This window comes from Odontomachus brunneus, unplaced genomic scaffold (genome assembly GCF_010583005.1).
Source record: "Odontomachus brunneus isolate Ranch 3 - 2012 unplaced genomic scaffold, Obru_v1 Obru_scaffold_016, whole genome shotgun sequence".
Lineage (NCBI taxonomy): Eukaryota > Metazoa > Arthropoda > Insecta > Hymenoptera > Formicidae > Odontomachus > Odontomachus brunneus.
The window spans coordinates 2,913,930-2,940,027 of NW_022639466.1; the positions used below are offsets into that span (position 1 = coordinate 2,913,930).

Below are 26,098 nucleotides of genomic sequence, written 5' to 3' on the forward strand. Positions count from 1 at the left end.
CTCCCTCCCTCCCTCTCTCTTCCCCTCTCTCTCTCTCTCTCCCTCTCCCGCATTGCTTGTAATTTAGTAATGAATACGTACGTACCGCGCAACGTACGTGAAGTGGTGGCGGGCCGCTGATATGTAGGCGCGTAACATCTGGCGGCCTATGAAATGCAGGCACGGCCGAACGAACGGCCTGCAGCTGAACGTTACGACCGACGAGAGTTATGAGCCCCGACTCAATCTCCGGCCCACCCCGATATAATTGCGATACTAAAGCTCCCACGGACTGAACTTTGAAAGCGCGTAAATCGCGCGCGCATTCGACACGAGTCGCGTCATTGAGACGCGACACCGAGTCGACCATTCATAGCCTCTGATCTTGAATTTAGGATCACCTTGGGTTCTCAGACACTCCGTGTCCAACGGGATACGGATAGGATTCCGTTCAGCTCAACTAGTGTTACGCACTGGAACTTGTTCCTTTGATTTTTCAAAACTAACCCGAGAGGAAATGATCGCGTGTAATATTTGGCGCAATGTGGCTGTACGCTTACACCGAAAAGAACGTTTGCTATTGTGCAAGCACAATTGAAATAAATGCGTAATTTATGACAGGGTATGAGAGGAAGTACTTGGAAATTTATTTCTCTGATGTACGAAATTTATTTTTGTGAAATGAAATGTATTTCTACAAGTTTTATTTCTATGAAATAAAGTTACGTCTCTGTGAATAAACTTTATACCTCAAAAAGTAAATTTTCACGTATTTCTTCTCAACGGGTCGACGTTTAATTAAACGAAATTGTTTTTCTTCTTTTGTTCATCCAAAAGCATTTTTTTCTATATAGTCATAATTATATGTAATTCACAAAGAGAATTATATATAATTTTCTGTATAATCATATATAATCATATATAATCATTTTTTTCTCGGGAAGTTTTATACTTTTTTCATTTTAAAGATAAAAAATGCACCTAGTACAACTGAAAAGAAGAGACCTAATAAATTGGTCCATACAGCATCCTAAGGTGATTTTAAATACAGGGTGCGGCGCCAAAATCCGGACAAAATTCAATTTGAAATTCTCGCCGTTCTATATCACTGGTAGATGTCGCGATTAGCGTTCAAATAGCTTGACGCATGTACTAAACCATCATAGCCTCGAAACAGTCGCAATGTTGAAACCAAGTGCGGAGTATAACCGAAGAGCCGCGATTATCGAAAGTGTTCGCGCTGGGCGCTCGGCGACAGAAATCATTCGGATCTTCGGGTACCCGAGATCGACTGTGTATGATGTCATCGCAAAGTACAATGAGTCGGAGAAGTCCAACGAAGATTTTGCAACACCGGCGAGGAAAATCCACTCGAAGAACGCCCGACATCATTCAACGGGCTCAGGAACTGATTTTTGAGGATCCAGGGCAGCCGGTCCGAAAATTGTCGTCGGTTGTTGGTGTGAGCGAGAAAACTATGCGTCGAATCGTCGAGGAGGACCTCCGCTACAAGTCTTACACAATTAAAGTGAGTCATTTGGTGCAAAATTGGTTGTCGGACAACGTCGACATGTTTTGGTCGAAAGAATTCTGGCCTCCCAACAGCCCAGATTTGAATCCTTTGGACTTCTATGTATGAAGCGTAGTTGAAAGGGTCACGAACAAGTCCAGACATCCAAACGTCGCATCATTGAGAGCCGATATTGAAGCGGCATTCACCGATATGGACCGTGACACATTAAAACGCGCCTGCGCACGCTTCAGACCGAGAATGGAGGCGGTCATTCAAGTAAGCGGGGGATATATTGAGTAAATGTGTCCTTTATGGCCTTACAAACAATGGTTTAAAAAATTTTGTAAACCTTTTCATTTTTACAATAAAAAATATGTTTGGAAAAAATGTATAATTTGTCCGGATTTTGGCGCCGCACTCTGTATAACATCTGACTAATCTGATCGAACAATATTCTAATCTTATATTTAAAATCACGTTCACCTTCTACCCAATAGACCTGATCTTTTTAGCTGAATTTTCAGTTAAATTTAGCTGCACTGAATCTTCTTTTCAAAGCCAAGTTACATACTTCTTTCACCTCTGCCCTTCTCTCTCTCTCTCTCAGAGAAAAAATGCAGTCTAATTCAGCTAAAAAGAACAGATCTAATAAAGTGCAGAATCTTAAGATAAACTTAAAGCAATCTTAAATATAAAATCTAATCGTAAGCGATATTCATAGTCCGATCTTATATTTCAGATAACCTTACATTGATCTTCAAATGACTTAATCGACTACGAATCTCCTGAAGGTAAACTTAAGACGATGTTAAATATCAAATCAAACCATGAGACCGTCCACCGATACGAGAGGAAAATCGTTTACGATGACGGCGATCTAATTATATCGACCGATGAAATGTACGTGAAGAAGTTCGTGCGGACGTCAATAGAAGATCATCAGGAGAGTGAAACGCCGAGGATCACGCGGAAGAGAGCTGTTCCGAGATATTCAGAAACACCGTTTCTCGATTATACGGAGCTTATATTCCATTTGATGCGATTGTAACACGGAACGATGTAAATAATCCCTTACTGGTACGATCATAAAATCGACGGGAGTTATAACAGAGCTATCGCGTGTCGCACAGAACTATTGTTATAAATATCCGTCCAAACTGCGCGACCGCAAGGACACGAGGACTACTTTATCACCGCGTGTTCACTGCAGCGTTAAATTAAAAAAAAAAAATTCTCTTCTACATACCGTGATATATCTTAAACATAGTTTTACATAGCTCGGTATGTATATGTGCTTTCTTTTTCCTATCGTGTACAAAGAGCGAAGATGCGTGTAAAGGATCGATTAACATATGTCGCACCTGTGTGTGACGCCGGTCTGCCGTGAGAACGTCGAGCGCGTCATACATGCCCGACACGGTGCAACGTGCGACTTGATATAATAAATTTTCAACCGCAATAATATCGCGCCATTATATGTCGCGTAATATCGACGCGAAATGGACCTATTGTGTCGAGTGCACGGCAATCGAGCTCGTCTTTTGCACGATTGTGCCCTTTATCCGTCCGAATACGGATGAAAAAAAAGCGTCGCTGATCACGCAACGCTCCCTCTGTCGTTCCCTCTCCTCCCCCCCCCCCTTCTCTCGCTCTCTCGCTCTTTCTCTCGATATACGTTGATTTGCGCGGAAAAATGCATCGTGCTGTAAACGCGACGGCGCGCAAACGTTATACGCATTTTCACGTCACGCGTAAAGCCAAACATCGTAAGCAAACACACAAGCATATCGCGACCATTACGTACCTTAATTGAGGTACCGCGCAAATGATCGCTCGGCACTCCATTCCATACTCCCGATGCGCAACTATCGCGCGTTACACCGTCCGTTAATAATGTAAATAACATGAAATATGGGAAAACCGTTTCGCCGAATACTGAATCGACGTGCTTGCGTATGTACGCGTGTATGTATGTGTGTGCGTGTGTGTTATGTGTGCGCGCGTATAGACCGTTGAGGCGGTGTAATTTCAAATGAAATATTCCGTTTTTTTCTCTCGTTTCTCTGCAAAATTATTTCGTCTCTTTTCTTCGGCGTTTTTTTCCCCGACAAACGAGAAGCGAATTTGCGCGCGGTCTTATAGAGTGATTTATTTAATTAAAACGGATCGAAATTTTTTCAATCTTGCGAAGACTCGCGCTGTCCCTTGAATAATGCCAATTCGATCCGACGACGACGAAATTGATGTTCCTAACTGAGAAACCTTATTTTAGGTAATGTCACCGACCAGGTGTTAAAGATCAATGTAGATCCACGAGAGATTCAGAAATAATAGATACGGATATTATCAACGTTTCGCGTTTGATACGAATATATCTAAGCAATGGCGTTTAGTATAATATTAATTTTGTAATTTATTACTTAGGTCTCTCATAATAATTGGAAATTTATAACTACACAAAAAACTGCTTCTATTGCAAAATCGCTTTTCGTCACAGTTATTGTACGAATTATTCGTGAGAAGCAAAAAAATATGTACAGCGAGTCGCAAAACGATTTAGACACAATGAACTTCAGAGCGTAGCTGATGGTCCAGTGAGAGAACTTATTTTTGACTAATTCGTTCTCTTATTGGACTATTGGCTGCATTCTGAGGTTCATTCTAAAGGTTTTCTAAAGGTTTTCTAAAGGTTCATTCTAAATTTCATTCTAAAGTCCAAACCGTTTTGCGACCTACTATACTCAGATAGCACTTCTAGGTACAATTTCGCGAAAGCATCGGGTCAGTTCAGTCCGAATTTTGAGGCCAACTTGATTATATTGCGGTCAATGGAAACAAATGATACGTTAATCAAGTCGTTGTCCTTCATATCTCAGGTAGCAGAAACTTCTCAAAGACATCCCATGTTTTTCAGGCGTCCTTTAGGCGTCTTTGAGACGTCTTTTAGAAACTTCATCCTGGATAATCCTTCTGAGGTTATGACGAAGGAGCATACGAAACATAATTATCAGTATTGTCATCTGTACTTACCGCACTATAACGATATTGTGCTGGAACGCGCCTTACGGAGGGCACTCGACAACGAGAGGAGACATCTAAGACATCTTTCTAACAAATTGTCGCGAATAAACACACCGATTTTTGTACACGGACTTTTGAACTTTCTTCCTCTATGGGAATATATGGAGAAAAGCGCGGTTATTATGATTCAACGTTCGAATTGCATGCATGTGGCGCCATCCATCGAAAATAGCACCGAACTTTGTAACCCGATACAATACCGACGATGCTTGATATGATACCGACGATTTGAGAATAATTTCAGAATGCCGCAGATTGTTTCAACCATCCGATATAAATAAATAGATGATAAGCGTGTAATGTAGTACTAATTTCGTGATTCATTGTCATATTATTTTAGATGTCTGTATTTTATTATAGTACGTAAACGATGTAGAGAGAGCAAAAAGGAAAGAGAGAGAGAGAGAGACGCACTGTATTTCTGTTCTTTAGACACTCACCGCTTTCTCTTGCCGACTTGGAACATAAATAAAGGTTTCTAATGGTTCTTCTCTCTGGAGAAGTCAACTGATGTAACCATGAAAAGTCTTTCACGAGACAAACCTTCAAAGTACGCGGCGCCAAACCGAAATTCGGATCCGCACCGCAAAAGCCTGAAACATCATGAACAACATAAGATTTCTGATGATTCCCTATTTCCATGTCGTGAGTGCAAATAGACGTGAATAGAGAACTTACATGATTGCGATAGAAAATCGTTGGTTGAAGCAGAAAAGCTTTGAAAGGAGTTGTCTCGTACGGATTCTAACGACTGCTTGCGACGGAATACGTTATTCGCCGCGCAAACTCATTCCGGTTCAACAACTGCGCCTGCGCGAGTTGAGAAAGAGAACTGATATATTCTATTTTCTTTTCTTGTCACACTCAGGCACTCGCTGCGCTCGAGCGAGAGAGATATAAAAGTGAGTTAAAGAGAAAGGAAAAACACTATGTCTGAAAAACGTGAGGATCCACGTGGACATCGGGGTATGCATTAATCTTGTTTGGAAACCAGACGAAAACACGTTATCGAGTTGTTGGTAAATTTACATAAAATGTTTATTTATAATTGTGAAGAGTGATTCCACGTACTGTATGTGTACACACCATCAAAGATAAATTAATATATAGCGAAGTATATTTCTCACGTATATTATAGTTTTACAAATTCTACATAAATATATAAGTTCGTCTAATCTTATCGTACAATATAATTTAATCCTTTCACGCGTTTACAACACGATTTTTTTATCAATTGTGACGGAAAAAGAGATTGTTGAATTACAGCTGTTGCAAAGTGTCGATCGAATCCTTCGGAACGATGACTTCGGAAACGCGCAAGAAGGATGTTCTGCAAGCTCTCATTCTTGCGGACGAGTTCACAACAAGCTTGACTCCCTTGCAGAAATTATATCCGACTATTCTAATGCCTGTGATACACGCACCACTTCTCGATTACACGATCGAAACTCTAGTAAAGTCGAGTGTGGAAGAGGTATTTCTCTACTGCAGCAACCATGTGGACTTGCTCAAGGAATATATAAAGAAAAAGAATATTGATGATATTACGATTTCTCTGATCATCTCTGATGGCTGTAGATGTCTTGGAGATGCTCTAAGGGATGTTTACGCCAAGAGCTGTCTCAGAGGAAACTTCTTATTGATTCGTGGGGATGCATTTACAAATACAAATCTTAAACGCTTAGTCAATACGCATCGTTCAACTGTTGAGAAAGATAAAGGGGCAACTATGACTATGACACTGCGACATCTTGGCCCTACCACAAACACTCCCTTCGATGAAGAAACAACACTGATTGTTTGCGACAGATCCAGCAATAAGATGCTGCATTATGAAAAGCTGAGAGATAGTGAGAAGAAAGTGAAGATGAAAATGAGCTGGTTCTTGAATCACAATGAAGTACGAGCTTGTACAGATTTCTTGGACACACATGTGTACATGTGCTCACCGTCAGTCTTGTCACTCTTTGCTGACAATTTTGACTTTCAGGTAATTTGCTCGTAACATTGAGAAAATCAAGTTTTTAGCAGTTACCTTTTAACATATTAAATATGAAATGAAAATTTGGTGAATGAATGAAAGAAAAATATCAAATTTATGTTACTCTATAAAAAAAATAGATATTTAACTTATAGTCTTCTGTACAAAAAACATTTATGTTTATATACCGTACATACAGAATATCTAGCAATTATTGACACACCTATTGTATACAAATAAAATTCATCAAACTGAACACAAAAATCCTCTATCATTTTGCAAACAATCATGTTCACTTAAATTTTGAGTTATAAATTAAATAAGACTTTTCCCAACTCAAAATTTTATATAGTTGTTTAGGAAATGATAGAGAAATTTTATATTCAGTTTTTATCTGCACGCAACAGGTATGTCAATAATTGTCAGATAATTATATGTGTGTATAAATATATGAAAATTTATCTAATTTATAACAGAAAAAACATCCAATTTATATTCTTTTAGATTTATCTAATCTGTATTCTTATATTTTAGACCATGGATGATTTTATACGTGGAGTACTGTTGGGCGACGAGATTTTAGATTCTAGAATTTACTGGGAAGAAATATGTCCAGAAGACTACGCCTTAGCAATACCATCATGGAAAATTTATCATACACTCATCAAGAACGTTTTGTGTAGACAGAGCTACCCTCTCGTGCCAGATGGTTTTCCCTTTTCCAAGGATATTATATATAGTGTGCTAAATTTCGCGTACAAGCACAAAACCGCTACTCTCTCTAAAGGTTGTATTCTGGAGGAAGAGTGTTTTGTTGGACAAAATAGTATATTAGGGGACAATACTACAGTTGGAAAATCTGTCATCTTGGATAATTGTGTTATAGGCAGTAATGTTTATTTACGTAATTCTTATGTCTTCCCGAATGTCAATATTGAAGACAATTGCACCATCACGTGCAGTATTATATTTCCGAATTGCATCATCAGGAGTGACAGTAAAATAGATGCATCTATACTGTGTCCTGAAGTCGAAGTCGCGGCTAACGACAAGTACAACGATCTCTTTGTCGAATTTTCTGATCAATTGACCACCAAACTGTCAGAGCTAAATGGTATCGATGGCTTTTACTATTTTAAAAGCAATAAAATAGTCGAGGACGATAATAGTTCGATTGAATCGTCAAGCACAGAGTTGCCTCCCTGCGAATCGCCGGACGACATGAACATGTTTCTGTCCGAAGTCATCGATAGCTTACTGCGTGGTTATCAGGACAAAGTGAAGTGCGAGAACTTGATCCTCGAGATCAACTCTTCACGATACGCTTACAATGTCTCTGTCCGCGAGGTCACGTACAACGTCATCAAGGCGATCCTGAGTTTGCCGTTGCATTATCTCGCCGAGACCAACGACACGATCAACAATCAGAGTTATCAGAAGCATTTGAAAATTATGCTGTCTTACTTCCGCGCGATCATTCAGAATTACGTGAAAAACGAGGACGCCCAAGACGACTGTTTACGCGCGATAGAGGATGTTGCGAGCACGATCGATGAATTGGTATCGTACATGGCGCATCTTTTGCATAACTTATACGATCATGATATATTGTCGGAGGAAAAGATCTTGGAATGGTTCGAGTCTGAAATTGATGATACGTATCGAGTAAAAGTCAGGGACGCCGTTCTACCCTTCATCAAGTGGCTGAACGAGGCGCAGGAGGATTCCTCCGACAGTAACGACACTCAGTAACAAAATCTCTCTATATGTCAGGAAATTCTATGATTTTTTATAGAGAGAAGAGTTTAAAATGTTTACGACGCTCGGAAATCGCTCCCTAAGACTGATATATTTTATTACAATCGTTTCTCTAATGCTACTCTGATCAGCGCAACATGATATTTAACGCGTTGCAAATCAATATATTGATGATATATTTGATCCGTGCAGAATAAAAAAAAATTGGTTTTTATTTAATGAACATCATTTGAATTTGTGATTTCTAAAAAAACAAGTGGTATCTTGTATTTACATGATTAGATCAAATTTCACTTTTGGATTTCAACCAATATATGATACTTTAATAACGGAATTCGGCAGCTCACACTGAGTGTTCAGCATCACTCGGCCTCCTGTCACAGTATTTTCGAATTATTATATTTAATTAAAGCGCTATTATGTAATTTTTGTGTAGTATTCGACAAACGAAAACTGTTCCATGTCGACAACCACATTGTGTCGCAACTGTTTTATGATTACACTTATAAGTTACAGTTGTACACAATAACGATCCCGCTGTGCGTGTTGAATTTGTGTTCAGTCAAATAAAACAAACTAAATAAAAGTAAATTATTATATCAAATTTTTGACATCGTAATTCAATGGCGATGAATAATATACGCAAAATATAAAATAGTAGATGGAAGGAGGAAGAAGTATACGTCGCTATAAACGAGTAATAACGACAAGTGCAGAATACATTTTGATATTAATTGCATTTGTGTGATAATCAATATCAGGAATTTGAGAGCCAATCTTAAGCGACTTTTTTTATGGAATATAATTGTATCAAATTTACCTGCGATACGTTTTATATTTGATACAGAAAATCGTATTTAGAGTTTGAAAAATAATCAAAAATCGAAAAACTATCAAGATTTTCTTATGGTAGGATGTGTGTATAAAAATTTAGTTATTTATGTTGATTTGCATACGATATAAATTGTTTTATAATAATATTTAACATCCCCAAAGCTGTGATCTTATTATAAATTTAATATAACTCATTATTTAATTTTATATAGTACAGTTCCTCTGAGTATCTAATAAGTAACATTCATATAAATGATGTGTGTGAAGGTTTTTAGCGATAATAAACTAAATAATTAATAACAAGTTTAATTATTTTTAATTAATCAAAAAAGAGTGGAATGCGCTCTAATCTTCTTCATTAACTATCATTCGTTCATCTAAATGGTCTTGCTCCGTATGTAAAGTTGTAGATTTTAATTTCTCGAAATTTGCTTCAAATTTTTCATTTAGAAGTCCGTTTTCATCGGCATATTCCAATATATCACAGATTAACGGTGACTCAACTCCTAGAATGTATTCGCAAGTTTTTGGTTCCAACAAAAATAATGATACACTAGATGGGCTTGCCATATGATTTTCCACACATTTAAGTTTTACCTAAAATATATATAAACAATTCAGAATATATAGATATTTTCTGCTTATAACACTTTGTATGAACAAACTCTTAAATCAAAACTAGAAACAATGACTATCTTCTTTCAAACCAACGATACTCTGATTTAAAATAACAGCACTTACTTCCGTTTGCCTGGAAGTTCCAGTCTTATCACAGTTACTGCCTTCGCTATAAAAGTGTGACAGATGCTTTCTTAACTCTAGCGATTTGGGTTTTTTATTTGGATGCGTTGCTATCCACTCCAAATGCTTTTCTTTGTCGAATCTACCAAGATTGACAATGGTTTTCGTACCATCTTTTTCTATGTGATACTGGACGACAGAACGCCCGTAGCAAAACTCATACTTCCACCAGCCATTGCCCTAATAACGTATTTGAAACTGTTAACATTACATTCACTGAAAATAATGCAAGCTGCAACTATAAGTACTTGCCCCGTGCAGGCAATTTTTCCCGCTGAGGAAATTCTGTACGGGACTGACTTCGGCAGGACTGATACTCTGATCAGTTAGCGCATTAATAGATTCATCAATATTTCCATGCTTATCTGTAACATCCAATGGACGTATTTCAACCCTTACTCTTGGCTCACCATCCTGCAACCAATTAATTACAATGTATTTGATGTAAAAAGTTGTACGCGTAAGTATATACATATAATTTATATTTATGAAGAGAGATTCCATCTCTTCAAATCTCAAATTCTTTGGAATCTTCAGTTGGAGGAACAGCTAAAGACCAGCAGGCCTTCTGCTCTGCATAGTCCTCTGCTATTTCTAGCTGTTCTCCAAACTGAAAATACCAAAGAGCTCAAGATGTGAAGATACAGAGAAGATTAAAACCAACGTGATGAAGCATTTAATAGTGATCACAAAAAGTGACGATGAAAAATGCTTTTGGCAATAAAAGGATCATCGGAACAAGTGTGTAGAGTCAGAAGAAGCCTGCTTCGAATGGAATTATGTTTTTAACTCAAAAGAAAAGCTGGTTTTTTCAGCCATATGTATTTTTTCGATTTAAACGAACATACAACTTGTATAGGGCCCTTTACTGATATCTACAGTCTCCATTTTTAATATAGTAGCAGAGACTCATCAATTTGAAATATAACAACATTGATAAAATAATAATGAATGAAGTGTCCATATATGTAGATAAAGAGGGGACAGAATAAAAAGACAATAATATAAGCTGATGATACTTGATAATGATTGCCAAGCATTGGTTCCTATATATGCAAAATATTCTAACCTGGCCCTCCTTATCTAAACGGATAATTGCATACACTTTCTGCTGCTTGTCATCCTGTGTAAAAAATGATTAAGGCAGTAAATAAATAGTAAACAAACTGGAATGAGAAAAAGAAGAAATTATACATACAATGCCTAAAAGAGAAGTTATAAAGGATAAACCAAAGAATAAACCAAATAATAAATATACCAGTGATAGAAGCAATTTTCTATTGTTTCACAAGGTTTCCAAGAGACATATAATCACTATTACATTTAACTGTATCATATTTAACTGTGCAACATAAACATGCACTATTAACACACAGGATACTTTTGCAAGTTTTACACAAGAGTGTTACATAAAATATTTCAGCTTTAGAACAATAAAAACTTCAAAAACTACTACTAACACACCACGTAACAATAAATATACAAAGTGTTAAACAAGCAAAAAAATGTAACATTAAATAAGAGTAAATAGGAATAATTAAGAAAAACCTGACGGTACAAAGTAGCTTTTGTAAGTTTACCCTTGCTTGCTGATGTCGCATTTTGAGACTTTCTAACTCCATTGACATAAGTGCTTTTGGCTTCTTCGGTGCGGTGTCAACAGGTAGACATGTAATTTCATTTTCTCCTGTGTCCTGAGGCTTGTAATCTGGATGAGTACATAGTACTGGTGAAAGTATTATCGCTTCATACTCGCAAGATACAGTTTCCTTGAGCGAATATACATCATGTTTGCCATGTTTATAACAGATATACAATACTTTGATACTTCTTGGTTTATTATTCAAATCACAAAGTGTCCCATCAGTCATTTCAACTTCAACATATGGCATATTGATCCCATCAATTTTCTTAACTGGAATATTTAATTTCCTATTAGGATTCTTTGCTTGATCATCATAAGTATCAGAAAGTTTCATTTTTTGTGCTTTATCCAGAGTGCCAAGATAATATTCTTGCATCTTTAGTTTCTTTCCTTCTCTGTCTTCATGATATTGCCGTACATATCGACCATGACATAATTCATAAGTCCAATATGACTCCAGCTATTATACAAATTCATTTTGAAATAAATTATACATCAAATACATAATTATACATTAAATGATGATATTTATTAATGAAAATATTTACTAAAGAAATCAAAAGGTCATATAATAAAAATTCTACAAACTTCTACAAACTCTAAAAAATATACATACTCTATAAGAGCAACTATTCTGTGCAAATATCGGTTGCAAAAGTTGTATTGGATTTGGTCCAATGTATAAGTCACTGTAGTCATGTTCTTGTTCTATTGCTTCTGGAATTATACACTTGTATCGTTCATTATTCGCTGTAGTTATATAATACGGTTCTACTTTCGAATGAGATTCCTAAGAAAAAAAGAAATATGTATCAGAAATCCTACTAGACAGCTGTCATATAATGTTGTCAGTTATAAAAGTAATTGTCTGATTTAACAATATACAAAACAATTTGTCTACTATATTTACCAAAAAATCTGTGTTGCTCTTTCCAGGCCAATTAATTTTGAATATAATCGTGTCGTCGAAATTCCGAAAATCGTGTGCATGTATAATGGATATTAAAATGCACAGTACATGGTAAATAGCCCAATTGTTTCCCCACATCTCGATTATTTTATCATGTTATGTTTTCTGCATATAATTATATTTTAATTGTGCAACGGACGCGCACTTGCCCGTCAAGCCGCTTCCGACTACTTACGACGATACAATAAAATAAAAATAATATTTGCAAACAACTTGCCGCAATTGTATACGTAAGCATAAACTCATCGGTCTACAAGTACAGCGAACAAATCTGATTTGATTTTGGGGACCTCATGTAGCGAAAGAACGAAACTTCGTATTCAGGTCCACCAATATAAATATGTCCAGATATCTTTTTAAAAATGACCTGGATTGCATTCTAAAACGTCCTTTTTCAGGAAAATTTTACTCAATATATATAATTTACGTCACATATACTATAGAGTATCGAATAAAATTTTTTCAAAACGGACGTTTTGGAATGTAATCTATGACTTTACATGCCCGTTTCTACCAACTTTGGTTAACTTAACTGGCTGGTTATTCCAAAGGAATTGACCAATCGCATTTCTCGATAGTCAGAATTGACAGATGCAATTGGTCAATTCCGTTGGAATAACCAGTTAATAATCCCTTGTCCACAACCTTGCTTTAATCTTTAAGCCGTAAGAAATTGACCAACCACAGTCGATTATTTTAAAAATAATCAGCTGTGGTTGGTCAATTTATTACGACTTAAAGATTAAAGCAAGGTTGTGGACAAGGTTGGTAACAGTCATATGACTCCTGCACACCAGACGCAGTTATGCTTGCCACGCGGCGGAAGTTCGCGCGATAGCTAATCAATATGCTGCTTTCCGTAATAACCTTGTAGCTCTTACGGAAAAACAACATATTAATTGGCTGTCGTGCGGCAAGCATTACTGCATCCTGTGTGCAAGAGCCATTACGCTATTTCTTTCTCCATCTGAACGCACCCTAAGGCAAGATCTATTTAACGCTGCAAACGCTTCGAAGCGCCCGTATAGACCATATAGACCATATAGACCAATCACAACCTTTCTTTATGCGTTCTAAAGTAGCCTTAAACAAATCCTATAGTTTAATAGAATTGTTAGAATACGTAAAAACGATTAATTGAACAAAGATAAAATCGGCAAGAACATTAATTAATTGGAAAGGAAGTATCAGTTATTTCGTTTAATCAATAAACATCATCCATGCCTACCGCAACAATTTTGACCGCCATTTTAGTTTGTCCGCCTTGTAAAGTATAAAAGACAACGATATTTTTCGGATATTGTCATATAGTTACTGTATTTAATCAGGACATTTTCTCCTTTTTGTAGGATTTAAAGTTATCGGGAAAGAAAGCAATAGATCTGTTGCTTTTAAATTATTGATTATTGCAATAAGTTTGACCCAACATTTCGCCTTAACCAGCGACAAGCGTGCATACGAAAATGGTGAGTCTTGATTTGTTTTGATCACTTAAATAAGTCCTTTACATTGTATCTTCTTTTGTGATAGATAACTTCCTCCTGTATGGCAATCTCTGTGTGTATGATCCTTTACAACTTTATTTTTCATCCGTACATGTGAAATATATCGCGATAATGATGATATACAAATTACACCATAACCTACAACTCGAGATATTTCTATTCTCGCATGAAAATTAATGAAATTCTCGCACATATTTTATTAATTAGATGTCACAAGTGTAGAAAAAAAGAAAATTATAAATAGAAGTTCACACAATTTGTTTTTTTGTAGTAAATTCGTTTCATCATTTTTTTCATTTGTTTAATTTCAGAAGTCTGGTCTTTATAGCTACATCATTATGCTTCTTACTTGACACTTACTTTCCTACTAGCTATATTCAACAGAAGTTAGTGCAACATTAATTTAATTAGGTTTTACTAAACATTCTTTCAAACAATTACAAATGGTTATAATTTTCAACAAGAATTTTTATTAAATGTCATATATTAGCAAGCGTATAAAAATAAAATTGTATATATTTATTTAATATTTAGTAGAAAAGAGGAAAAAAGAAAAAAATTGTTACAAAACATAATATATGCAGCTATAAGGAACTGAATAAGAATATTTGTATGGATAATATTATTTATAATCTGAACAAAAAATCAAGGAAATTACATTATGCTTGATATATTATTTGAGGTTTTTCAGATTATAACTATATATATATGCATGCATATAAAATTTATGATCTACTATATCTACTAATTTTATGCTATTTATTGTTATTTTATTTTAGTCTCATACAATACTACTTGTACAGCCTGGTCACAGACCTGAAACAAGGACATATTCGGATTATGAAAGCGTTAATGAGTGCATGGAAGGTAGTATCATAACTTTATAATATTTTAAAGCATAGTAGATACAGTGTACTAATTCATGTAAAATATAGAGATTACGAGGGATTTTTGAATTTAATATAAAATTTAATATTGTAAGAATTTTATACCTATATTAATATATGTTCCCATCTCAATATGATCTATTTGTTAATTGTAGGTGTTTGTAAAATTTATGAAGAACATCTGAAAAGACGAAACCCAAATACACCAACTATTACCTATGACATCAGTCAGTTATTTGATTTTGTCGACCAATTAACGGACTTATCATGTCTTGTATACCAAAAATCAACCAATACATATGCCCCATACAATAAGGACTGGATTAAAGAAAAAATATATGTATTACTGCGTAGAGCTGCAGGGCATAACGAGTAAATAATACATAAAAATAGATATATATGTTTACATGCATAAGATAATTTTAAGTACACAATACAACCTTATTACCTTGTAATAAATGCATAAGTTATATTATTTTAACATGATTGTATCATACACCTTTCCTTTTGCAAATAAAGTGTATTATTTACTGTTAAAATTAATTTTTGTGTAAAATACATATCAATATGACAATATTCTTTTTGATGATATATAACATATATTCAATATGATTACATACAAATATAAACAGACTCATAGAGAAACATGGTTATTCTGTTCTGTTTACTGGCTCTGTGAAAAATATGGTTATTCATTTCTTTACCTTCAGGTATGGACTTGTAGAAGTACACTCGACTTTTTGCCGAATCTCCAAACTTTAGCGACATATCTATGAAATACTATCGTGAAGCTAGAAAGCCTCATAGTAGAAGAGTGGCAAACTCTATCACGTGACCCCTCTCTTCTGACTGGTTGTGGGCGTCAAGGTTTCTTGTGCTTATGAAGGTTGGTATTCATAATCAAATCTTAAGTCTGTTCTTTGTAGCTGCACTGCTGAACTAGTGCAATAAGTTAGAGTAAGAAAACGTATATTTGTCTTACTTCAATATATTACACCAGTTCAGCAGTGCAGCTATAAAGAACAGGCCTCTTATATTTAAGAACGTCTTAAATTTATCTTTAGATGATGTACGAATCATTTAATTGGCTACGGAATATCTGAAGATGAACGATCGGAATAATTCTGTTTCCCCTAGAAAAGAATAGAAACCTAGCAAATAACTAAATGTTTCCGATCGGAATTGATTTCGAAGAAGTCCATAATAGGTATCCAGGCCCGAACTTGTTCGGACACGTCTAGACGTAACGGCTGGTTAGGCCAGAACTACGGAACGATTAACCTAGGGCCAGTCGAACACGCTATAAAGCCCGTATCAGACTATAGATTAGGATTGAGATTGAATTAAAATTGAGCCAATCAGAGCAAAATTCATTAGGCTTAAGTTTGGTGAACTTTCCTCTGATTGACCAATTTTCAATTCAATCTCAATCTTAATCCATAGTCTGATACGGGCTTAAAGCGACGCAGTGAGATCAAGGACATCAGTAGTGTCCCTTTCTTGTTACACTTGTACACTGAAACATATGTTGTCGTGACGTGACCGGCATGTTCGGCATGCTCGCGCAGCGGTCTGGTCGTGTTTAAGGTGCGCGGAGATGTTCCTCAATCGTATTTACTTGTAATTTCGCATTTCACTTTCTCTGCTTTCTCGCGATCGGCAAGATGGTCAACGTGGTGCGTACAATAAACGATGAAGATCTGCACGCACAGATCAACGACATTGTTTCTCATGCTGCCAATTCTGCGTTCTTGCGCGGCGACAGGCTTTTCCGAATCGGAGTATCAGGTAAGCACAAAAAAGAAATCATGAGTCATGTATGTATCGCAGCATAAATCTATTCTTTCAGCAAATTTTTTCACATTACCAAAATAAAAGGCAAATGTTTGAAATAACAATTTTGACAAAGTTTCGTTTAAGTTTATGCATATTTGACGTGTTTTAACTCGAAAATAATGATTCCAAAAATTTAAGGAGGTAGGAACACACGTTACGTGATACAAATACATCTGTTCTTGTGTAGGTGGATATGTAAAGGTGATTTCAAGGTTAACTTTCATATGTTTTAAGCACTGTTAAATAAATTTTACTGTCGTATAAACGCAGACATATACTGAACAGTTCAGGAGGGGGAGTTTTTTAAATTACAATTTATAAGATGCTGAATAAATATTTTTACTTGTTCAGGAGGCTCAATGGTAGATGTGTTAGCAACATGCTTGCCAAAGATCACAACTGACTGGAGCAAATGGCGTATCTTTTTCTGCGATGAACGGATCGTGGAGCCAAATGACCAGCAGTCCAATTTGGCACTCTACAAGAGCAACTTCATCGGCAAAGTGCCAGTTACTGAGGAACAGTTTATACAAGTCGATCCCAAACTTTCTGGTATACCATTTTTTATTCATTTTATTACTCCTATTTGCTACTAGTTGTGTATTTATGCGCATAAAATGCCCCATTTATCACAAACCGTTCACATATTTGTCACTTATTAAATCACTCATGTGTCATCTTTCATACACTTGTTACTTTTAAAGACATGGAAAACAGTTCAACAAGGACTGTTCAGCAATGTAAAAGTTAGAAGAAGTCAGAAACCTTGCAGATATATGAAGCAAGTGGGGAATATAACGAAGTAATATTTTTATCGATGCTCAAAGCCGAATGTTCTAAACAATAGGAGCAAGCCCTTAAAGAAAAGATGGTAATAGTCCACAATAGGGGAGGCAGCTCTGATCAGTCTGACCTTGACATATGTCATACAAAAGAAACAACTGCTTGAATTGTCAGATTTCAAATTTGTTAATGATCTTCTTAACAAACAGTGGGAGAGAGACGTCTACAGCTCTTTGAAGCTTACTCAGGAATATGACCTTGACAACATATGTTATGGTCAAGATGATCGAACCTGGCTGTGCATATCTAAATACTTACTGATGGTTTTATAACCAAAAAAATAAAACTTTTCTTTTTCTTTTATAGCTGAAGACGCGGCGACGGATTACATTAAAAAGATTTCGTCGTTCTTCCCACCGGACAGATTTCCTCAGTTCGATTGCTTGCTACTAGGCGTGGGGCCTGATGGACATACATGCTCGTTGTTTCCGAACCACACGCGCGCTCTTGAAGAGATAAATATGTGGGTCACCTGGGAGATGGATGCGCCTAAACCGCCGTCTTGTAGAATCAGCCTCACCCTACCGGTCATTAACAATGCCCGCTTATGCGCTTTCATCGTTACCGGCTCTTCCAAAGCCGACATTGTGAAGGTAATAATTCATATGAATATTTCTCATATATTTCTTTGCATCTTGTATGATAAAATGAGTCATATCTACTTAAAAAAAACATTATTGATTGTACATTATTATCAGATTGCCTTATGGACTATATATCACTTTCTGAGATATCAGTTTATCATGTGTTTGGCATATGGTCTCATCACATATAATTGTATGTGTGTGTTGCACTTATATTTTGAATTATTAATATTTATGTTCGCAGAGGATATTAGAGGTCAAGGAGGATCTACCGGCTACCAGGGTACAACCGACCGACGGTCTTCTCTATTGGCTGCTAGATAAAGACGCTGGCAGTTTGCTTGACAGCACACCGCAATCTGAGACTGATAGCACGACCAACGAAAGCACAGTACCTGAAAAACTTTAAGCAGACATCTGTAGTTTTGGAGTGGTTGGAGAACAAAAGATTTTATGACACTTTATATCTAAGTCATCTAAAGACATTTTATCACGATTCTTAATACATTCCGAACTATTCGTTAGTAACTAACGTAAATATTGTACACATGCAGTCGGATATATCGTAATACCAGAAAATGGTCTACCGAGTCTTAACTATTAAAGCAAAAATTAATATTTGTATTACTGTGGAATTTAATATATGATTAAATCAACATTTTCTAAAGAACTAACTTTATAGTATCTTTTTTTTATTAAACCTTTTATCCAATAGAATTAATTTTATTAACCAAATTTATTCACGAAAATATAGCGCACACAAAAAAGTCTCTCCTTTATCCTCTCCTTCATTTTTCGATGATTTAATTTTAATATTTTTGACGTAGAATAATGAAAGAACTTGACTGAAGATACTAATCTTTACAAGAGTCGAAATTGACCTCGAAAAAAAAGACGAGTTTAAATTTTAGCGCGATAGTATTTTCACTCACTTTATAATTTTGCACATACACGAAAATTTGCTTTTAACAATTTTATTTGACGTAATTCTATTAAAATATCAGGCTCTTAAACCTTGCCACTTTATGGATATATTTTACATGAACAATCCGTCCATATACTTGATATATATATTGACATCGATATTCTATCCTTGACAAACCCAATTAATATAGAAGAAAACAAAAATCTAAACTCTGTCTATCACAAAGATCTTTTTAAGTTTTTCTACAGCAAAACATAGCAATAGAAAACTTCATTTAGCGTAAAATAGTTTTAAATAATAAAACATTTATTAAGAGCCGATTTTTCGGTTCTTCTTGTTCCAAATTCTTGCATAATTATTTTTTGATAATTGTAAAGCATTTTTTTTGTAGACTTTCATAACATGGAAATACATTAGAATCCATTCACGTTTTTTTAATTCATCGAACAGTATTCTGTATATGGCAACGAGAAGAACATTTTCAACGATATTTGTAGCATATAATGAGAAACAATGTACAAACACTTCTTATATTATTTGAACCATATGACTTTTAATGTATACAAATACCAACACAGATAGAAATAATCAATAATGAAGTGACACGTTAATCAAGTCGTATCCAGTCGTATTCAGCCGAATTCGACGAATTTTTAAAATCGATTTTTTTTCGAACAAAACCTCGGTTTCGAGAACAATCTTATTTCACATCTTTTATTAATTTTCACATAAAAATTTGCAACCTTTCCGCGAATTACATCTCACCCCATATATTTATTGCTTTCATGTATATCACGTTATCGCTAATACTTATCTGTGCGGGTGAGTATTTTTTTTATGACTAGTATGAACGGATCGTTACGATTCATAAGGTCGGGGAGCGTAATCACAGGTAGCACGAAAATCTGTAATATACGCATTATAGTTGTGCTTAGCTATTTACATTACTTAATAATTAATTACGCGCGGATAGAATCGTGACCGACAAAGCTGAAATTATCGCACGCCCATCGAAAGAAGGTCGAATGAATTTTTTATACTTCATCGCATGGACTATGTCTACCTTCGCTGTTTACCCTCGCCCCGATAACGCGACAGTTAACGCTCTAACGTGCTCGTGAAAAGTGCGGATCGATGCTTTTCCACTTTTCTGCGTCACGTTTATGTGCCCGGTAAAATTAAAAAAATCGTGACTGGTGATTTCGAACTTCGATTCCTCTACAATTGTGTCGGCCGATTGCTCGGCTGAAGATGAAGAAAATCAAGTCTCAAATTCGAGATAAAGCAGTGGTCGAGCGATCGTTATGGGATATTATAAAGAAACAAGCCGCCGAATTTTGTCGGGAAACTGCACTACACGGTTGTAAATACATCAGTCAGTCTCAACGTTCCAAGGCGGAGCGGTAAGTGCAGATCGTCCGATCTTAATTCTTTATCTTAAGGGGACTAGAGGTTTAGATTGCCTGAAAATTATGCTTGTTTTTTCACAATTTTTTATGACAAACTGAACGAATATGCGAAAGTGTTATTTTGACGTGTATTTATACAACATATAAAGAGAAGAACAATATAATTTTGATGAACAAATACTCAGTATAAGTGTATGGTACATGCAGTTAAAATATATTTCGATTTTTTTTCAAGGTTGTCATTTTGCAGTAATATCTTGACTCTCAGTCTTCAATTAAGCTAAATTTTAGGTAGAAAATTTCCGTAAGCTTGTCATTATCAGATGAACTACTGACAAACTCGTGAAAATATTTAATTTTGAAATATTAGTTTTTTTACTATAAAAAATCTGAAAATTTTAATAATATTCCATTAAGATATTTACAATTTTGTTAACTTTTATTCAATTTCTATTATAGTGGTTCACCCGATAACGACAAGCTTATGAAAATTTTTTACCTAAAATTCACCTTACTTGAACCACCGAGAGTCAAGATATTACTGCAAAATGACGACCTTGAAAAGAAAAACGAAATATATTTTAACTGCATGTACCATACACTTACATTGAGTATTTGATCATCAAAATTATATTTTTCTTCTCTTTATATGTTGTATAAATACACGTCAAAATAACACATTTGCATATTCATTCAGTTTGTCATAAAAAATTGTGAAAAAACAAGCGTGATTTTCAGGCAATCTGACCCTCCAGTCCCCTTAATGCGACATTCTTTGACACATTTTGACCGTCGAGACTCTAATAGTTTTGAAATCGCAGTCCATCCAAGTGTGCATATGTTTAGAAGAAACATATTTTCAAAAATATTTTTGGATCTCGTCACTCAACTACGCAAAAAAGAAAATCTTTGCTTGTGTAAGAAAATAGGGATTAATAGAAAACTCAGTGATGAGAAAACTCAGTGACGCTAGCTCTGTTGTCGCGGCCGAAAATATTTGTTTGAACATTTTTAGCTACGTTAAATCAGTTGAGACATATTGTTGAGATACGATCGAAATATACTGTACAATATTTAAATTTTGTTATTCACTGTTACTTAAATTCTATTATTCATTAAACTTACCAGGGAAAAATGTTTATATATAGATTTTGTCCCCCTCCCGTTCCATATATGGCCATATATAATTATATATAATTATATATCTCCACATTGAAAAAAATGCTATCATTGATCAAGAATTTTTATCGCATATTTAGTATCACTTGGGCACTAGTGATATTTATATCGTTATGCTGTGCTGCTGTTTTAATGAAAATGACTTGGAATTATTACGCCACCCACCCGACACTAACTGTCATTGAATCAACACACCATGGAATATGGAATTATCCGTTTCCCGCGGTAACAGTGTGCAATATTAATCGCATCTCATACAACTTAACTAAAGAATTCATCAACAAATTGTGAGTATTTCGTACATTTTGTTTATATATACAAAAATGTTCAGTGGCATAACTTATGGATATCAACATCCGCACTCTTGATCCTTCCTTTTGTCTGTTTTATATTCAATCGTCTAATTTGACCTTTTCCTAGGTTTTGAACAGTGAATTCACTGTTTTGTTTTCGGTAGATGCTTCTCACTTATATATTTTTTCAGAAAAATACCAGCTAATGTCTCAAAGCAATTTTTGCTGAAAGAAATGCGGCTAATGAATGAGTTGTTAGTACCGGGAGTATTCGGATACGATGTTCGAAGAAATCTCACCCGTCTACAAGACATCATAGATCATAATAATTTATCGGTTCTCGACGTGATGAGAATGGTATGTGTTGAAAATATTTGTGTTTATGTAATGATATCATAAATTAAATGATAAAATATTTGGGGAAATATACGTTGATGTTAATTCTTCTGTCACTTTATATTTGCAAATTTCTGTTGATAGTGACGCTAACTATTACCATTCTTTTGTAAAAAAATTTATCTATCATTATATTATATGTATATCTCGTATAATATATAACTAAAAATAAAATAGAATGAGGCGAATCAAGATAAATTTTCACAGACAATTGTCGTTAATTTGTGATTTCAAACGGCAACTATTTTAAAATTTATTTGAATTCAATTTGTTTCAGTTTAATTGTAATCTAATCTAATTCTCTTTCATCTTATGAGACAATATGCAGAAGAAGCAGTTATAAAGTTAATTCATTATATTAACGTCCTATGTTTCAATTCAACTATCCTAAAAGATCAATTGCATCTTTTCTAGATAACAAAAAATTGCAGTTCTCTAATGATAACATGTAAGTGGAAAGGCATATTGATTCAATGTGACAACCACTTCAAGCAAAGTTTATCACGCGATGGTTTGTGTTGTAGTTTCAATTACTACACTTCTCCAGGGATACCTAAAGACGAGTATAAATGCACATTAAACTTTCTAGACTTATTACCCAGATAGAAAAATGTGTTCATTCTGAGCTCATATTGTATTCATGTATCTTCAAACATGAGAACAAGAATAGACACCGATGCGGGCTCATATGCGCCTCAGAATGTAGACATGTTATGATGTCACAAAAATACCTCATTTAATAATAATAATCAACATCATGTCAAGAATTTGCAACATAATTTGTACATCATTTGTGTGTATCTGGTGCTCATGTCATGAAATCACGTAATGATCTTTAAAAAAATATCAAATTGGAGTCATAGTATGAAGTCACATTGTGATGAAACATGATCATCACGCATTTCTATCTGGGTATTTAAGGTTTAATTGTGATAAAAATATTTAGAGTCCATAAATTTTAAAACCTGGACATTTTATTTATCATACATTTATATTGCGTCAGGCTTCGTGAATAATATAGGTTCTTGTTATTAAAGAATCCACAAAACTGCCTCCTGCGGGTACACGACTGGTATGTCCCTATTTTTAAATCCTGAACCTAGTGATTATCATGCTACGCTTATCGGATCATATGGAGTGAAGGTAATTTAATTGAATTTACAAATTATTTGTGTTTGTGTCGCAACATAATTTTTTAAATTTATTTATACTTATTATGTATAAAAATGGGTCTTTTATAAATAAAATACCTCAAAGATAAAAAATTTCTGAAATCTATTAAAAACAATATTTTACACACAACCAGCACACTTAGGCGCATACAAAATACACTCCGCTCCATTTTGAAGCTTCTTCAAGGACAAGTTTCGGAAAACGAGTAAAATCGAGAATCGCAAAAGCACTTAGTGTGTCCGTGTCTCATTAAAACGCAAGCTATCGTACATATCTCTTGTACTAATTGTGCCAAAATACTCCACAGATTTAAAATGAAAGTCGATATTTCTGGAAGTTGTTTCAATGAAATATGCCAAATTCTTTTGCATATTTTATTAACGCGACATCAAAACGTGGTAGCCAAATCGATCGCTCTGTATATATTTGCGCATGATTGCGATTTCTTCGACTAAAAGAAAAATTACCTTAAAATCAACAAATATTTCTTTGATGGGTGCCATTAACATATTTATTAAAATTTAAATTCTCTTTATTTAAATCAAATATTGTATACTTAAATCAGGTAAACAATCAGATTTATTTAAATCAGGTAAATAATATCTGATTTAAATAAAGAGAATTTAGATTTAAATAAATATGTTAATGACACCCATCAAAATATTTCTTGATTTTAAGATAATTTTTCCCTCAGTGTAAGCTTCATAAAAATCTATGTCGTATGTTACAGATCATGATACACTATTCGTTCGATTATCCGGATTATAACTCTGAAATCCAACTGATACAACTAAATAGTCAATATTTTGTGAGCGTCAGTCCCTCGGAAATGTACTCAAAACCCGAAGTGAGAAATTTGGCCATTTCTACGCGACAGTGCATATTCGACGACGAAGCTGACAGTATCATGCATGCAAAAGAGAGAAATTTAAGCTACAGTTCATACACATATCACAACTGTCTCGCAGAATGTCGAGCTACTGTCGTAAGAGAAAAATGCGGATGCATACCTTTTTACTACCCACAAAATAGTAAGTATAATACAAGTTACGACACAAGTACCAGGATAATCAATTAATGTTTAAACGAATCTGTTAGCTACATAGGAAAATATAATATATTAGGAAGAAAACTGATTATCTCCCGAGATTTTTCTAGATCTCCTTGAATTAAATTAAACATATGAATATTTACACGATAGAATAGTGAAAGAAATGTATTGTTTTACTTTCAGGCACCAGAATGTGTAATCTTAGGGATATTCAATGCTTAAAGAAATATAAGTGTAAGTGCGTAAGTTCATAAATACACTATACTTCAGTCAAGCCTTATTCAGTAGACTAGAAGAATTGCCAGCCTTTGGTGTAATAATTAACGAAAAAAATATATATTTTTTAGCACAAATCTGCTGATCGCAGTTTTAGATAATCCGGTCTATTATTAGTCTATCTTTGATTAGAGTAAAAATTAAAAGTATATTGTGATTTTCATGCACTTACCTCTTACAGCGTCCTTCGATACGTCATGGCCAGGAACGAAAATTAATTTTGAAAATGTATCAATATCAACAGATATTACAAGAAGACCATGCAAATGCAAACCGGATTGTTTTTTATATCGTTATGCCATAGAAAGCTCTTTGGGAAAGCTCGACTCTTCTCTTTACTACAGTAACGGCAGTTTCTCGCAGAATCCGCAGTAAATAAACGCTCTATCGTATATTATAACGCGCGCTTTTTTATAATTACAGATACTTTCATGAATTTTGATTGGTAAATTTTTATTTAGTAAATTCTATTTCATACCTAAATTATTGAAATCTATCGCCTTCCTCAAAAATATTTAATACTTTTCGTGAAAATAGTATTTCGTTGTATCTAATTATGAAAAATCTAATTCATGTTGAATTACTTAGACATTTTTGTTCATATTCTCAAGAAATTCATTACATTTTTAGCAAAATGTTCCCGTTAGGGCTTTTATTTCTCTGAAATATCCTGTATAACGTTACGCTTTGCTTACATTTTTGCAGTAACGCCTTTAGTGTAGTCAATCGCAGTATACTACACATATTCTTCAATGATTTGGTGGGCTTTCAATATCGACGCTCAGTCAATTACAGTTGGCGCAATTTGTTTGGTATGTTAAACGCAATCACGTATGAAAGCTTACAGCAAAATAATATCTGCTAATATTTTTAGCATCATTTGGCGGCTTGCTTGGATTGTTTGCTGGATTCAGTCTCATGTCTATCTTTGAATTTCTGTATTTTTTCGTCATACGTGTAATAGCCGACAAATACGTGAATTATACGAAACACAACAGTGTACAATAGCATAATAAAAATATAATTAGTTAACATTATTAACAGTGTCTGAAAATATATCATCAAATAGCGGGTAGTCAAGTATGTAAAATAAAATGACGGGACATACTGAATACGATATATATATATATATATATATATATATATATATATATATATATATATATATATATATATATA

General features: G+C 34.7%; 6 protein-coding genes and 1 long non-coding RNA gene across 12 annotated transcripts in view; 4 read left to right on the forward strand and 3 right to left on the reverse strand.

Annotated features, from left to right (window-relative positions):
* The window catches only part of LOC116841558, a 372,377-nt gene extending 367,052 nt beyond the window's left edge, over positions 1–5,325 (reverse strand). The window contains exons 1-2 of the mRNA XM_032809626.1: positions 5,252–5,325; positions 5,014–5,166 (exon numbers count right to left, since the gene is read on the reverse strand). The gene's annotated coding sequence lies outside the window, so the exon portion shown is untranslated. The remainder of the gene's footprint in view (positions 1–5,013; positions 5,167–5,251) is intronic.
* Positions 5,326–5,387: 62 nt separating this feature from the next.
* On the forward strand, positions 5,388–8,916 carry LOC116841556 (translation initiation factor eIF-2B subunit epsilon). 4 transcript variants are annotated; one of them, XM_032809619.1, is made up of 3 exons: positions 5,388–5,539; positions 5,840–6,563; positions 7,089–8,916. In XM_032809619.1, the coding sequence occupies exons 2-3, from the start codon at positions 5,874–5,876 to the stop codon at positions 8,304–8,306; spliced, it is 1,908 nt and encodes a 635-aa protein (XP_032665510.1). In that variant the 5' UTR covers positions 5,388–5,539; positions 5,840–5,873; the 3' UTR covers positions 8,307–8,916. The 4 variants fall into 4 exon arrangements, with proteins under 4 accessions (XP_032665510.1, XP_032665509.1, XP_032665512.1 ...); XM_032809618.1 differs by having other exon boundaries at positions 5,426–5,592; XM_032809621.1 differs by having other exon boundaries at positions 5,464–5,588.
* Positions 8,917–9,274: 358 nt separating this feature from the next.
* LOC116841557 (endoplasmic reticulum lectin 1) lies at positions 9,275–12,896 on the reverse strand. 2 transcript variants are annotated; one of them, XM_032809622.1, is made up of 7 exons: positions 12,503–12,640; positions 12,209–12,382; positions 11,528–12,052; positions 11,017–11,070; positions 10,200–10,361; positions 9,888–10,127; positions 9,275–9,743 (listed from the first exon to the last, which is right to left on the reverse strand). In XM_032809622.1, the coding sequence occupies exons 1-7, from the start codon at positions 12,638–12,640 to the stop codon at positions 9,492–9,494; spliced, it is 1,545 nt and encodes a 514-aa protein (XP_032665513.1). In that variant the 3' UTR covers positions 9,275–9,491. The 2 variants fall into 2 exon arrangements, with proteins under 2 accessions (XP_032665513.1, XP_032665515.1); XM_032809624.1 differs by lacking the exon at positions 11,017–11,070 and having other exon boundaries at positions 12,503–12,896.
* A 764-nt stretch (positions 12,897–13,660) lies between these two features.
* On the forward strand, positions 13,661–15,435 carry LOC116841568 (enhancer of rudimentary homolog). 2 transcript variants are annotated; one of them, XM_032809647.1, is made up of 4 exons: positions 13,661–13,828; positions 13,912–14,028; positions 14,847–14,934; positions 15,110–15,435. In XM_032809647.1, exons 2-4 carry the CDS (start codon positions 14,026–14,028, stop codon positions 15,328–15,330), a joined length of 312 nt encoding a protein of 103 aa, XP_032665538.1. In that variant the 5' UTR covers positions 13,661–13,828; positions 13,912–14,025; the 3' UTR covers positions 15,331–15,435. The 2 variants fall into 2 exon arrangements, with proteins under 2 accessions (XP_032665538.1, XP_032665539.1); XM_032809648.1 differs by having other exon boundaries at positions 13,682–13,833.
* On the reverse strand, positions 14,117–15,823 carry LOC116841569. Its single transcript, XR_004377571.1, has 3 exons — positions 15,659–15,823; positions 15,060–15,135; positions 14,117–14,883 (listed from the first exon to the last, which is right to left on the reverse strand). It is a non-coding gene; the product is annotated as an uncharacterized LOC116841569 (long non-coding RNA).
* A 623-nt stretch (positions 15,824–16,446) lies between these two features.
* LOC116841570 (6-phosphogluconolactonase) lies at positions 16,447–18,891 on the forward strand. Its single transcript, XM_032809649.1, has 4 exons — positions 16,447–16,742; positions 17,142–17,342; positions 17,940–18,226; positions 18,462–18,891. The coding sequence occupies exons 1-4, from the start codon at positions 16,619–16,621 to the stop codon at positions 18,624–18,626; spliced, it is 777 nt and encodes a 258-aa protein (XP_032665540.1). The 5' UTR covers positions 16,447–16,618; the 3' UTR covers positions 18,627–18,891.
* A 1,361-nt stretch (positions 18,892–20,252) lies between these two features.
* Positions 20,253–25,956, forward strand: LOC116841551 (sodium channel protein Nach-like). Its single transcript, XM_032809612.1, has 10 exons — positions 20,253–20,545; positions 21,811–22,017; positions 22,215–22,380; positions 22,834–22,982; positions 23,457–23,562; positions 24,323–24,623; positions 24,827–24,877; positions 25,101–25,290; positions 25,625–25,731; positions 25,794–25,956. Exons 1-10 carry the CDS (start codon positions 20,394–20,396, stop codon positions 25,925–25,927), a joined length of 1,563 nt encoding a protein of 520 aa, XP_032665503.1. The 5' UTR covers positions 20,253–20,393; the 3' UTR covers positions 25,928–25,956.
* The last annotated feature ends 142 nt before the right edge of the window (positions 25,957–26,098 follow it).